Source organism: Oncorhynchus keta, chromosome 8, assembly GCF_023373465.1.
Source record: "Oncorhynchus keta strain PuntledgeMale-10-30-2019 chromosome 8, Oket_V2, whole genome shotgun sequence".
Classification (NCBI taxonomy): Eukaryota; Metazoa; Chordata; class Actinopteri; order Salmoniformes; family Salmonidae; genus Oncorhynchus; species Oncorhynchus keta.
The window spans coordinates 18,964,146-18,976,940 of record NC_068428.1 but is presented as its reverse complement, the minus strand read 5'-3'; the positions used below and the strand labels follow the sequence as shown (position 1 = coordinate 18,976,940).

The following is a 12,795-nucleotide window of genomic DNA, read 5'->3' as shown; positions in this document are numbered from 1 at the left end:
GCCTCAGTTTCTTCAACGCTTTTCTGATTCTGAATGTTTAGGCCTCAAACACCTAATAGCCCAACTTAGTGCGGACACTGATGGCAAAATTTGGTGAACTAGGAGTTATTTTTTATTTTTGGAAGTAGCTTAACTGAGGAGGCACTGTGAGAAACACATTTGACGGTGCGTAAAAGTAAACTGTGTATGGTTTTACGCACTGCATTGAGGTAGGATAAGCCTGTATTTAATTCAACCTTTATAGGCGCGGGTTATAGTTTTTTATGTATAGGCTAATCTAATTATAAAATCAGATAATTTGGGACGGAACAGTTATATCATACCATAGGTTTTCTGGAAGAATTTGTATGGATGATAAAATGGTAGGCTGCCTAAACAAATATCCAACATAGAAAGATGCTGAGGAAAAAAAACATTGTCACGTATGAAGACAAACATAGGGTGGGTTCCCTGAAAGATTTGGACAAAGAAGATATCTCGGTGCTATCTTTCTGAGGAGATGCATACACTCAATGCAAGACCTGCCCATCACACAGCGGCTGTGGGTTCTGTGAATGTATAATTTTCACACAAGCACTTGAAATCTCTTAAAATAAAAATGTTCATAAACATATATTTATATTATGTTGGGAAGAAGTCAATGATCCGTATTTGGATGGGAACACAAACTAAATTAGCAAAAACAATGGGGCCTAATGGTATAGTCATTTCCCAGGTGGACATACATTTACTTATATTATTATATTATATATATTATTAAGTCTAATAAAAAAGAAATTGGTTCAGAATATTTTTTTATTTAACTATATTTCCAACATATGAAATACATTCAAAACTGCATATAAACCAACAATACATAAAGCCAATACAGAATTCTAAAGTGCATTATGATAAATTCTCCTATCATCTAGAAACACAGAACAAAGAACACTAATTACAGATAACAGCACTTCTGATTATGAAGATACATCACCTTAAGCGTAAAGGCATCTTTAAAGTCTCTCAACTAAATAGAAACACACACGTTGATTGTAGCCTACCCCATTCCTCCTACACTACTAGGATCATAAGAGAAAATGGGAATGAAAAACTCAAAACATAGATACACACATCACAAAGGTCACAAAGAAGAGAGGAGGACTTTTCTGCTGAATGATATAGACACAGGAACCTGGCACCAGGGGCTAAGTAACCAATGGGAGGCCGGTACGGACTGCGCTGATGTCAGCACTGTAGAAATGAATGAAGCAGTAACACAGCAGGTCATCTCATATCAGTCTATTGTTATGGAATAATGTGAACTGTTTAACACTAAAACCAAACCGGAGATGGAGAGGAGCGAGGATGGATTCAATATTTCAGAGAAGGCGGTGGCTCTGAGCAGATGGTAAGTTACTGTAGTGTTGGGTACGCTGGTGTGTGGTACACTGGGCGGAGATGAAGTTTTCAGCAGCCTGGTCCTGTCAGTGGAAGGAGAAGCCGGAAGCGGGGAGCCCTCCACACCACTGACTCACAAACTTCAGCACATCCTGGCACTCCGGGCTGTGAGTGGTCTGGGAGGAGGACACACACAGACCAGCTAATCACATATCAGATCACACACATACAGGGAACCACAACGAAGACTGTATGTGTGTGAGTGTGTGTGTGCGCGCGCGAGAGTGTGTATTTGTGCCTCTGTGTGCATGCGAGCAGGCATACATGCAAAAAGTGGGTCTTTAAATCTCTGTTTGTGGACATTAGTCCATTTAACTAATCACACTTCCGCAATCCAAATCACACACAGGAAGGATGATGAAACACACTGAAATTAAATGGGCCGATCTCTGGCCCCTAAGACTCAACTCTACACAGTGTAACATTCTAAACCTGTGTGAGTGCCCGTGATTAAAAATGTGGATTCATAATAAATCAAACCAAGTGTTTCATGTGGTTAAGGGCTGATGGACTAGCAGCTAAAATCAGCAGAGGTAACAAGCACAGTTATGTAGACTCCAGAGCTAACATTAAAAAAACTCCTTACTTTTGTGGCCATTATGAATTTATTCCAGTCATCCTTGTTTGCTGCCTTGCCAGGTCCTTTGAACTCAATCTTATTCCGCAGGACCGGATAGCCTGGGTTGCATAGAGAGAGAGCTTTCATTATGATTGCATTCATATTAATAGTCAACCAATTAACAGATCTGCCATCGTACGTGGGTCTGTTAACTGCCTCCATGAACACAACACACTCCTCTGGGTGTTGTGGGAGACCAGTCTGTCCCTGTATCTCTGGATAGCACTGCATCTCTGTACTGTAAACTAGCGGTTATACGCCACTGTGTCTTGTCAGTGACACTGCCTTTAGAAAGTATTCATACCCCTTCACTTATTCCACATTTTGTTATGTTACAGCCTGAATTCAAAATGGATGAAATATTTTTTTCATTACATGTTCTGCTATTTCAATACATGTTAGAATCACTTTTGGCAGCGATTACAGTTGTGAGTCTTTCTGGGTAAGTCTCTAAGAGCTTTGGACACCTGGATTGCACAATATTTGCACATTATTATCGAAAAATGATTCAAGCTCTGTCAAGTTGGTTGTTGATAATTTCTAGACGGCCATTTTAATGTCTTGCCACAGATTTAAGCCCATTTAAGTCAAAACTGTAATCAGACCACGGAGGAACATTCCATGTCGTCTTGGTAACCAACTCCAGTGTAGATTTGGCCTTGTGTTTTAGGTTATTGTCCTGCTGAAAGGTGAATTTGTCTCTCAGTGTTTGTTGGAATGCAGACTGAACCAGGTTTCCCTCTAGGATTTTGCCTGTGTTTAGCTCTATTACGATTATTTTTATCCTAAAAAAACACCCTTGCCGATGACAAGCACACCCATAACATGATGCCGCCACCACAATGCTTGAAAATATGAATAGTGGTACTCAGTGATGTGTTGTGTTGGATTTGCCCCAAACATAACATGTTGTATTCAGAACAAAAAGTTCATTTCTTACCTACATTTTTTGCAGTTTTACTTTAGTGCATTACTGAAAACAGGATGCATGTTTTGGAATATTTGTATTCTGTACAGGCTTCCTTCTTTTCACTCTGTCATTTAGGTTTGGCGCAGGTCTCCTCTGAGCAAGCAGGAGTCAGCACCCTGGACAGCACCTCTGCTCTTCCTACCAGTACAGTGTACACTCACCTCCCATCAACTAGTTAGGTTGAAGAACCACATATGTTGGGGTTCATATGAAACCATGTGAATGCAAGCAAATAACAGTAATAACATGGCAATTATGAAATAATTATCCAAGGTAAAAGACTCCAGTAATTGCTCCCTCGTACAAACCCACCAAGACTTTTCACGCCCCTGGAGTAGATAGTACAGTCCCAGACACCAGAGTAATGCAATAGAGACGGGAGAGGGTAAGGTGCTCTGTAGGGGAGGTTCTCCCACCTACCTGTGATGACACAGGGCAGGGAGCGGATGCCCGTGTTTGCTGCCAGTAAAGAGGCTTCGTAGGTGTCTCTTTCGTCTTTGGGCAGCACCTGCTCCACCCGCTGGTCCATGGACACCGTCAACACCCAGTCACGGATCTCCTCACGCTGGGCATCCTGGGACACGACAACAAGATCAACAACAGCCTCATAATAATACAATCGCAGCCTATTGTCACAGGATAGTCCCAGTACAGCATCATTACACACAGTAATTATATAGTTACATAGCAAAGCCAACAATATAACCACACAATGATATTGAGCTATCAAACTAACACTGGTACAGGGCAGTCACATGACCACAACATTTCAGACCTGTCATGTTATAAGACATAATGACACAGCAAAAAAATCAATTTGTGCCTTACAGTGACGTGTAGCTTAGCAGGGAAAGGAACCTCGAAGGGGATGTCAGTGTCTTGGAAATCAGAGTGGTCCAGAGTATCTAAGTTTCCTTCCTCTATCCCCTGGAAACACCACAACACAGACAACAGGCACCAAGACAACATTCACTCACTATCTCTTCTTCAAACAATCTAATTAAAACACAATGGATAAAGCAAAAATGTGATGTGGGATAGTTACTCATACCACTGTTGTTATGATGAAATCTATATTACTATAGATCATATAAGCTACTTGTGAAGATTTTATGCTCAATGAAATAGTCTGCAGCTCTAGGTAAAGCTGAGGTGAAACCCCCTCAGTTAACGCTGAGGTGAAACCCCCTCAGGTAAAGCTGGGTGGAGACTCACATCAGACAGATCCAGGAAGCGGTTGAGGAAAATAAAGGCCATGTTCTCCCAGCCCAAAGCCTGTAGAGAGAATCACATTTATCATCATCAACCTGACATTCACAACTAAATGAAGTTGAAAAAAACAGATTTTACATTTCCACAAATAATTTCATTTTGATCGTGGGACGATAGGCTATTTCACAATGCAGTTTATGCACAAAATTATTCATAACCCCTCCAATGGGTCTACCTGGACCACAGACAGACTCAGGGGACATTGAGCTGAATATTTCCCATGGGGCTAGCAACATCAACTCCCCCAAGCCCCTCTCTGCTTCCCGTGATTGGCTGAGGCTCATATGAGCAGTTATCTTACCCTGGCAGCCATGCCTGCCTCGTAGAAGGCCTTGTCAGCTGGGATGAGCTCCGTGTGGCGCAGCAGGGAAATGGACAGCTTGGCAGCCACGCTGACCTGGAGGGATGGAGAGGAGAGTGATGGGGGATGTGAGTGTGTACCACAGCTAATACTATACAAAAACAGGCTGAGTAAAATAAAAGATGAGTACAGTATGTATACCAGGTCAACCCCGTTGGCAGCGGATCGCATGGCGTAGTAGTGAGAGATCAGCAGCATCTGCTCAAATTCTTCGTGGGCAGGAGAGTTGGCATCCGAAGACTTGGTCAGGTTCTCACACTGCAAACAGATTAGACAACGAGACCATGAAAAAAGGACCCATACACATCAAATATGGTCATTATACACTGTGACCAGATAATGTCACTATAGTCCCCTGTCTCTCTCTGGTCCTGTACTCACCAGCAGAAGCATGACGTCTCTCAGGTCAGCCCACATGCGGAAGGACTCAGCGCTGTCTCTACCCAGCAGGTTCAGCAGGTCCAGGAACATCCTCTTGTAGATGTTGAAATTCTGTGGGTTGGCTGGAGCTCCATGCTGGGCGTACAGATTCAGGGCCTTTTCTGCACGGCCCTCTTTGATCAGGTGGGTGGCGTACAGGGCCACATACTTGTGGAGGATTTTGTAACTCTACAAATATTACAGAAATAAAAACAGTAAGGGAATGAAACTGAAGATACAGCGAAAAGGATGAAAGACAATTCAACTAAAAGGAGGAGTGTTGACGGTAGACACAGTACTTGTTTGGAAGCCGTCTCTATGCACTTCTCCCATTGGCCTCTCTCAGCATACATGTCCAGAGCTGCCATGACATCCACTCCTACCAGCTAAAACCAGAGAAGATCACCATTTAGTGGTTAAGAGTATACACTTATCTAAAAAACAGAAACACTACTACAGAAGTACATTTGGTAGTTTTATAAGGTAATGGCCTTGTAATAATGGCCTTGTAAAGCCTTGTAATAGTCTGCTTTCTGAAACACGTCTCAAAACCAGCCTGATGGTTACAAAGACCCACATTATGAAGTCTTGGTGCATTATGTAGACAATACGCACAGTCCCTCAAAATATGCCATTCTCTTTTCAGCAGGCAGACTTCCTTATTCAACTAGAGACATCAGTGCTACTGAGCCACATTGATGTGGCAAAACAAAGAGAACAAGGACTGTGGATCCATTTTGTTATTCAGCTCTGATTTCTGAGTGGATGGAATATAGGCCACCATCTCAATGATCTCCTACCAACAGTAGGGGGGCAGAGCAGGACGAAGCAGGGAGAGTTGAGGAATTAGAGGTGGGCATACGCTGTGGCATGATAGGACATCTTAACAGTACACCACCGCAAAAATCACAAGCTTATTCCTAAAAAATTGATATTGTAAGTTATACTGTACTTGCTAGGCACGACTGAGAAATCGGCTTATTATTTGCGATACGTATTATCGTTCACTTGTAGCTACTTACCGAATCGGCTTGGCCTTGGTTTTTCAAGTGTTCTTTGTATCGCTGGTCCACATAACCTTCAAACCTACAAGAATATATTACGATTAAAAAAAGGTATTTAACTTCATCTCAAAGCGCTTGAAAACGGCAAAACAATCAAGAATCAAATAAACCAGCTACAGTATATGATAAGGACTATCATTTTCAGCCAGAGTTGAATGTTTTGAGTGTTTCAAGCCTCCAACAGACAGAGCCGTTAGGACAGACACACAATGTAGAAGGAAAGTAAATGATCCTCCGTTATGTAGGATGACTGTTCAGGAGCTGGGGTACACGGAAGCAATGCAACCATGTAATAGTCCCCCAGATAGACAAATCACAACACAAATGCACTGTACTAAAGCAGCATAATGAGACTGGCATCACAGTAATAAGTGGGAGCAAGCAGGGATGTTGAGACAAGGCTAAGTCAAGCATGACAACAGCCGTGTGAATTTCGCAATCACATTGTCTAATCGAATAGGCTTCAACAAAATGTACAATAAATAACTAAACCATTGTAAAGTTAGCTATTGTCTTTCAGTCTGGATAAGATCCTAAATGACTATAATGTAACATACAGAATAGATGAAACAGGAATCTCATTCCATTCATTAACTGGAGGTCTGGAGCTACCTCTGTCCTAGGCCTTGTGTTGTTTTCAAGAGGCAGCAACAGCTGACGGGTGCCTGTGAGGCCTCTGTGTGTTTTCTCTTTCTGTAGCCTAATGACAGATGAGGTATTCTAGCCGGCTAGGCTTGTTGTTAGGGGCGACCAGGCAGAGCCGTAGTGGTGGGCCTGGCCGACAGGCTCACCTTGGATCCAGCTCCTTGGCCACTCTCTTGGCTTTGTTCCATTCTTCTCCCTCAATGAATGCATCTATGGCTTCCTTAATGAGGTCCAGGTTGAGGTACAGCTCAGCCGCCTGAGGAAAATAAAACATTTGGAATCTCAAAAGATTTCTTGAAGGACGCCAGAGACGAGGCATAAAACATGGACGCCTTGGTTTGGGGAAGTCTTTTTTTCAATCAACACACTCGCACCAAAACCATCGCTTTCCGTTGGCAGAACGGCCTCCACACACACCTTTAGATCAATAAAAAGCTGTTTCTGAATGTAGTTTTGTCCAATAAATATTTGTATCAGCGACACAAGGGTCCTGTCTACAAAATCATTGGTTGGATACCTATCTGCTACACTCAATAATAATATATTTTCTAAAAAGCATTTTTCCCAATAAAATTTCACATACCTGTTGACATACAGCAGCCTAAAACCATGCATTTACAAAATAACACAAAATAATACATTTCAAAAGCCTGTTAGTATTGAGGGATCAACAGCAGGAAGTGTGTGGTGACTTACAGCGCTGTACTTCCTGAGCTGGGTGAGGCGAGGGCCCACAGAGTGGATGACATCCACAGCTCTCTCCTGGGTCAAGAACTTGATGGCCAACTCAGCAGCCTATGGGAGGTAACATACACAGGAAACAATGAAGCACTCCACTCCGGGTCACAGAAACACACAGGGAACATCACATGGCACGACAGTCATCCAAGGCCACAGATAGAGGCTTGTGTCATACACCAGTCGGTTTGTAAGGACAGCACATGTGGGTTAGGTTATAGTGACATTCATTGCCAGTCGTGGAGTTCTTTTGTGCACCTTCATCCAGCACTTCTCCATAAGGGGCCCGTTGGTGGAGTCCTTGACCTTGAGGTAACACTCCACAGCCCGGGCGTACTCCCCAGACAGCTCCCATTCCTTGGCCTGCTCCACCATGCCTTCAACCCCTCTGCACACACACACAGAACACACACATACACAGACACAGAACCTTGGCACTATGAATTAACTATAACTGAGCTGCATTGTTAAGCAACCGAGGGACCAGATGGATGTGTAGGGAATAACAGAGCTGGAATGAAAGACTTGGAAGCCCATTCTAAGAACAGAAATAAAACTGTACATGTCTGTTGATGTTAAAGTTAAGGAAGTATTCTAAGACACTACTGTGAAGGCAAATACAAGACATTTTGCCCCAGGGGGCCACATTCGGTCTTCATCGAAGGTCCGGATGGCCGCACTGAAAATGTGTTAACTTTTCTCGCTGTCAAAACGTGCAAAAAATGGTCCTCTATCCATCTTTTTTTAATGCTCCCTGACGGTCTAGTTTTCACTTCAGTGATTATTAGCGAGCTGGACATTTTCCAGGAAACTGTATGAACGTAGGTCCATTATCATTTATACACCATTTCGGTTTGGTTTTAGTCATTTTAAAGTATATTGAGTTTGTTTTCACCCCCCTATTGGACCCCCTTGTTGGCCATCTCTTTGACACCTCTGCTCTACACAGTGCCCTGCACACAGACTCCCCCCGTTAAAATGTTAGATCTCTCTTCCCCTGCGCTACAAACCCAACCCTTGTGATGTTAAAGACAGAGACAAGAGTCAAAGTGAAAGGCAACATGTGTTAGAGAGTTCTGGCTCTCAATTGAGCATGACTGACAGTACAAGAGGGCCGAATTACTCTCAATTGGGGCCTGAACTGAAGACTGTGCAAAATAAATGTCCTACTTTCCTTTTTTCCCCTGTCCTTTTGACATGCCTTTGATGTTTTCCCACAAGTCATTAAAAGCAGGGAAATGATGGTCGGAGACGGATAGAGGCGCTGCGTGTCTGCACTTTAATTAGCTGCTCATTATGGATTTAATTTAGGATAAAAAGCTGCCATGTTTTAATAACGCACCGACCCAATGAGCATCTAGATTAATAACAGACCACATCACAACAGTGTGTACATAGCCCTTTCTTTCTTCTCCTTCTCGTTTAACATGTAACATTCAGACACATTTTCTCTGCCTCTCCAAGACCACAAGCAGAGTTATTAAAACGTTAAAATAACCAGGAACATGTGATGTAAAAAAACACAGGTGTTAATGTGTGTTTTGCTCACCGGGAGCCCTTCTTGGCAGCCTCCTTCTCGTACTCCTCTTGGAGGACGCTCAGTTTGTTGGGGAGGTACTCTTTACAGATCCGCATGGCATCACTCCACATCTCCGCGTCCTGAGACAACAAAACAACAACACTCAAGTACCCGGGGGGCACCAAACTCTGCGAAGCACATCCAGCAAAACAACCAGTGTGAATTATGGAATGAAAACATTGCGGAGCGCAGTATTCTGTTTAACCTGTAGTGTTCTCTGTAAAGCTACCACCAGATAGCAGAACACAGGGAATGGTGAATTGACTTGATTATGAACCCTCTGATTGAAAAAAAAACTATAGAGTAGAGCCTCCACGGAAATTGTATTAACATAACACATTAATCCCCATAAAAATCTGTCAGTTTAAACTAGAGATATTTGTTAAATTCCATTGGACGCTTCTCAATCCACCGTATCTGCCGATGTTGCACTTCCGCAGCTGTAGTGAAAGGTGACAAAGCTAGAGCGGTGTTTGTCAGACCATGAGACATCACGAAAATCGGTCTTCGCACAAAGTCGTCAGGTTGGCCAACAAACTATTATGAGCCCTCTATAGAAAGACGAACACCATGGATTTCTCTGTTTTGCTCTACGAGTGTCTTGGGACTCGTCTGAAGTCGGTACAGCCGATCTACCAACTTCTGCCTGTAGCGTCCCAACACTTTGGGCTGCACGCTAATATGATCCTCTGTGGAAAGGTGAGACTCTCCCAAACACGTACAGTGCCTTCAGAAAGTACTCAGAGCCCTGGACTTGTTCCACATTTTGTTACGTTACAGCCTTATTCTAAACGTTATTCAATTAAATCATCAATCTACACACAATACCCCATAATGATAAAGCGAAAAACAGGGTTTTTAGAAAAAAAACGGAAATATTACATTTACATAAGTATTCAGACCCTTTACTCAGTACTTTGTTGAAGCACCTTTGGCAGCAATTACAGCAGTCTTCTTGGCTATGACGCTACCAGTATTTGGGGAGTTTCTCCCATTCTTCTCTGCAGATCTTCTCAAGTTCAGTTAGGTTAGAAGGGGTGCGTTGCTGCACAGCTATTTTCAGGTCTCTCCAGAGATGTTTGATTGTGTTCAAGTCCAGGTTCTGGCTGGGCCACTCAAAGACATTCAGAGACTTGTCCCGAAGCCACTAGTGCGTTGAGTTGGCTGTGTGCCTAGGGTCGTTGTCCTGTTGGAAGGTGAACCTTCGCCCCAGTCTGAGGTCTTGATCACTCTGGAGCAGGCTTTCATCAAGGATCTCTCTGTACTTTGCTCCGTTCATCTTTGTCTCAATCCTGAATTGTCTCCCAGTTCCTGCTGCTGAAAAACTGGATGGTGCCAGCCTTCCTCCAGACGTGATGCTTGGTATTCAGGCCAAAGAGTTCAATCTTGGTTTCATCAGACCAGAGAATCTTATTTCTCATGGTTTGAGAGTCTTAAGGTGCCATTTGGCAAACTCCAAGAAGGCTGTCATGTGCCTTTTACTGAGGAGTGGCTTCCGTCTGGCCACTCTACCATAAAGGCCTTGTTGGTGGAGTGCTGCAGAGATGGTTGTCCTTCTGGAAGGTTCTCCCATCTCCACAGAGGATCTCTGGAGCTCCGTCAGAGTGACCATCAGGTTCTTGGTCACCTCCCTGACCAAGGCCCTTCTCTCTCTCGATTGCTAAGTTTGGTCGGGCGGCCAACTCTAGGAAGAGTCTTGGTGGTTCCAAACTTCTTCCATTTAAGAATGATGGAGGCCAATGTGTTCTTGGGGACCTTCAATGCTGCAGAAATGTTTTGGTACCCTTCCCCAGATCTGTGCCTCGACACAATCCTGTCTTGGAGCTCTACGGACAATTCTTTCGAACTCATTACTTGTTTTTTGCTCTGACATGCACTGTCAACTGTTGGATCGTATAGACAGATGTGTGCCTTTCCAAATCATGTCCAATCAATTGAATTTATCACAGGTGGACTCCATGGGTACTGTATGTAAATTGCTGAGGAACTTTTTTTATTTAATCCATTTTAGAATAAGGCTGTAATGTTACAAAATGTGGAAAAAGTCAAGGGTTCTGAATACTTCCCTAAGGCACTGTACATGTAGGTTGTTTTGCTCTAGGTCGCCCACAGGTGTCTGAAGGTCCCCCGGTACCAGTAAAAAAAAATGTTTTATGGACGTCTATATGGAGACTGTTTAGTAGAATGCATAAAAATTTACATTTGAGAAGCACTGCGCACTCCAATGCTACAGTGGACATTGTAGGTAGTTAAACATGTCGAAATGAACAGAGCATGTATTAATTAAATGTGTCGAGATCAAATATTGTCAGGCAGCATATGAGAGGTGAGTAGGCAACTTTTCCTTCCGAAGCCAGTGAAGATTTTCGCTCGCTTCAGCTCAAAACCAGCCACCATTGTTTGCAATACATTTTGTGGCGGTTTTTAAGTGGTTACAACAATTCAACAATCCTGGGAATATTTTCAGTTGAAATTTGCCGATCCGTGTTCTAATATGCGTGATCGGAGCACGGTAACGCATATTGAGAAACACCCAGTCTCTTACTTTGTAGTACTTGATGGCCAGCTCTGGCCTCTGAGCCCTGAGGAGGAAGGCCTCAGCCTTCTGGAAGTCCTTTTGTTCGAAGCAGAACTTGGCCTGGCCCACCAGCACGTCTGATACACTGTCAGGGTCGTTGGCCTCCGCCACCCTCTGGGCTCCAACCCAGTCCTGGTTATGGACGTACCTGTAAGGGACACACCGGGCTGTGATTTAACCCCCCTCGTGTTGTTACAGGTTCAAGTTCAACGTTTTGTTTATCAGATTGCAGACAGCAAACACTCTCTGAAATACTTGTTATTCACAGATTAAAGGGCTCCAACTCCAGTTTAAATTAGCCAGACGATATGCCACTAAAAACTCTAATGATCTTCCAGTAGCCCTGTCATACTGTAGGTCTGTCTACAGTATAGAGTACAGTTCTCTCCCACCCTATACACCCCCATCCCTCTCCAGGAAGCAGACATCAAACAGTCTCGGTGACAGGGCTCGGGTTCCTCTGCTACCTGTGTGAGAGTTGAGCTCCCCTCCAACCAAACCTGTCTGCCTGCACCACCACATCATCTCACACTCACTTAATAGGTGGTCTATAACCAATGTACAGAGAAGTGAGGGGAAGTTCTGAAGGGGAAGAGGCAAGAGCTGTGCTGGCACCAGCGTTCCTTTTGAAGTCGACTCAGGAAGGCTTGAAGCTTTGACTTCTGTAGGGGACACATGCCAACGCCACAAGAGAAAAGCTCCTGATACACTTACATCAACACTGCCTCTTTTGGCTTCCCCGCTTTGATGAACTCCGACTCGGCTTCGGCGAACTTGCCCTTGAAAAATGAAACATCACGGCTCAGTGCTCGGTGGTGGAGGGATTAATAATGCATGCGTGACATTTAATGGCTGGAGAAGGGAGAAACACTGCGCTCAGACCCAAATTTGGGCAGGCAACGGAGTAAATATTTTTGAAACTTTGAGACTATGCAAGCTGCAGAGTAACCTTGTGTGTGTGTGTGTGTGTGTGTATATATATATATATATATATATATATATATGTTACCTCATCCTCCAGCATCATGGCGTTTTTCAGGTGGATCTCAGGGATCTTGTTCTTGGTGGAGAGACGAGCCAGCTCAAAGGCAAAGTCAAAGGCGCTGGGAGGA

The 12,795-nt window shown here is 43.6% G+C and overlaps 1 protein-coding gene across 1 annotated transcript in view; it reads right to left on the bottom strand.

Annotated features, from left to right (window-relative positions):
* Nucleotides 1–777: 777 nt before the first annotated feature.
* The window catches only part of ift172 (intraflagellar transport 172), a 28,433-nt gene continuing 16,415 nt past the window's right edge, over nucleotides 778–12,795 (bottom strand). Inside the window, exons 31-47 of the mRNA XM_035774973.2 lie at nucleotides 12,693–12,786; nucleotides 12,398–12,462; nucleotides 11,651–11,831; nucleotides 9,076–9,185; nucleotides 7,785–7,914; nucleotides 7,485–7,583; nucleotides 6,935–7,044; nucleotides 6,102–6,165; nucleotides 5,379–5,465; nucleotides 5,041–5,268; nucleotides 4,801–4,917; nucleotides 4,600–4,695; nucleotides 4,242–4,301; nucleotides 3,855–3,953; nucleotides 3,447–3,600; nucleotides 2,024–2,115; nucleotides 778–1,553 (exon numbers count right to left, since the gene is read on the bottom strand). Of these exons, the coding sequence (XP_035630866.2) occupies nucleotides 1,464–1,553; nucleotides 2,024–2,115; nucleotides 3,447–3,600; nucleotides 3,855–3,953; nucleotides 4,242–4,301; nucleotides 4,600–4,695; nucleotides 4,801–4,917; nucleotides 5,041–5,268; nucleotides 5,379–5,465; nucleotides 6,102–6,165; nucleotides 6,935–7,044; nucleotides 7,485–7,583; nucleotides 7,785–7,914; nucleotides 9,076–9,185; nucleotides 11,651–11,831; nucleotides 12,398–12,462; nucleotides 12,693–12,786 (1,876 nt within the window). The 3' untranslated portion in view covers nucleotides 778–1,463. The remainder of the gene's footprint in view (nucleotides 1,554–2,023; nucleotides 2,116–3,446; nucleotides 3,601–3,854; nucleotides 3,954–4,241; nucleotides 4,302–4,599; nucleotides 4,696–4,800; nucleotides 4,918–5,040; nucleotides 5,269–5,378; nucleotides 5,466–6,101; nucleotides 6,166–6,934; nucleotides 7,045–7,484; nucleotides 7,584–7,784; nucleotides 7,915–9,075; nucleotides 9,186–11,650; nucleotides 11,832–12,397; nucleotides 12,463–12,692; nucleotides 12,787–12,795) is intronic.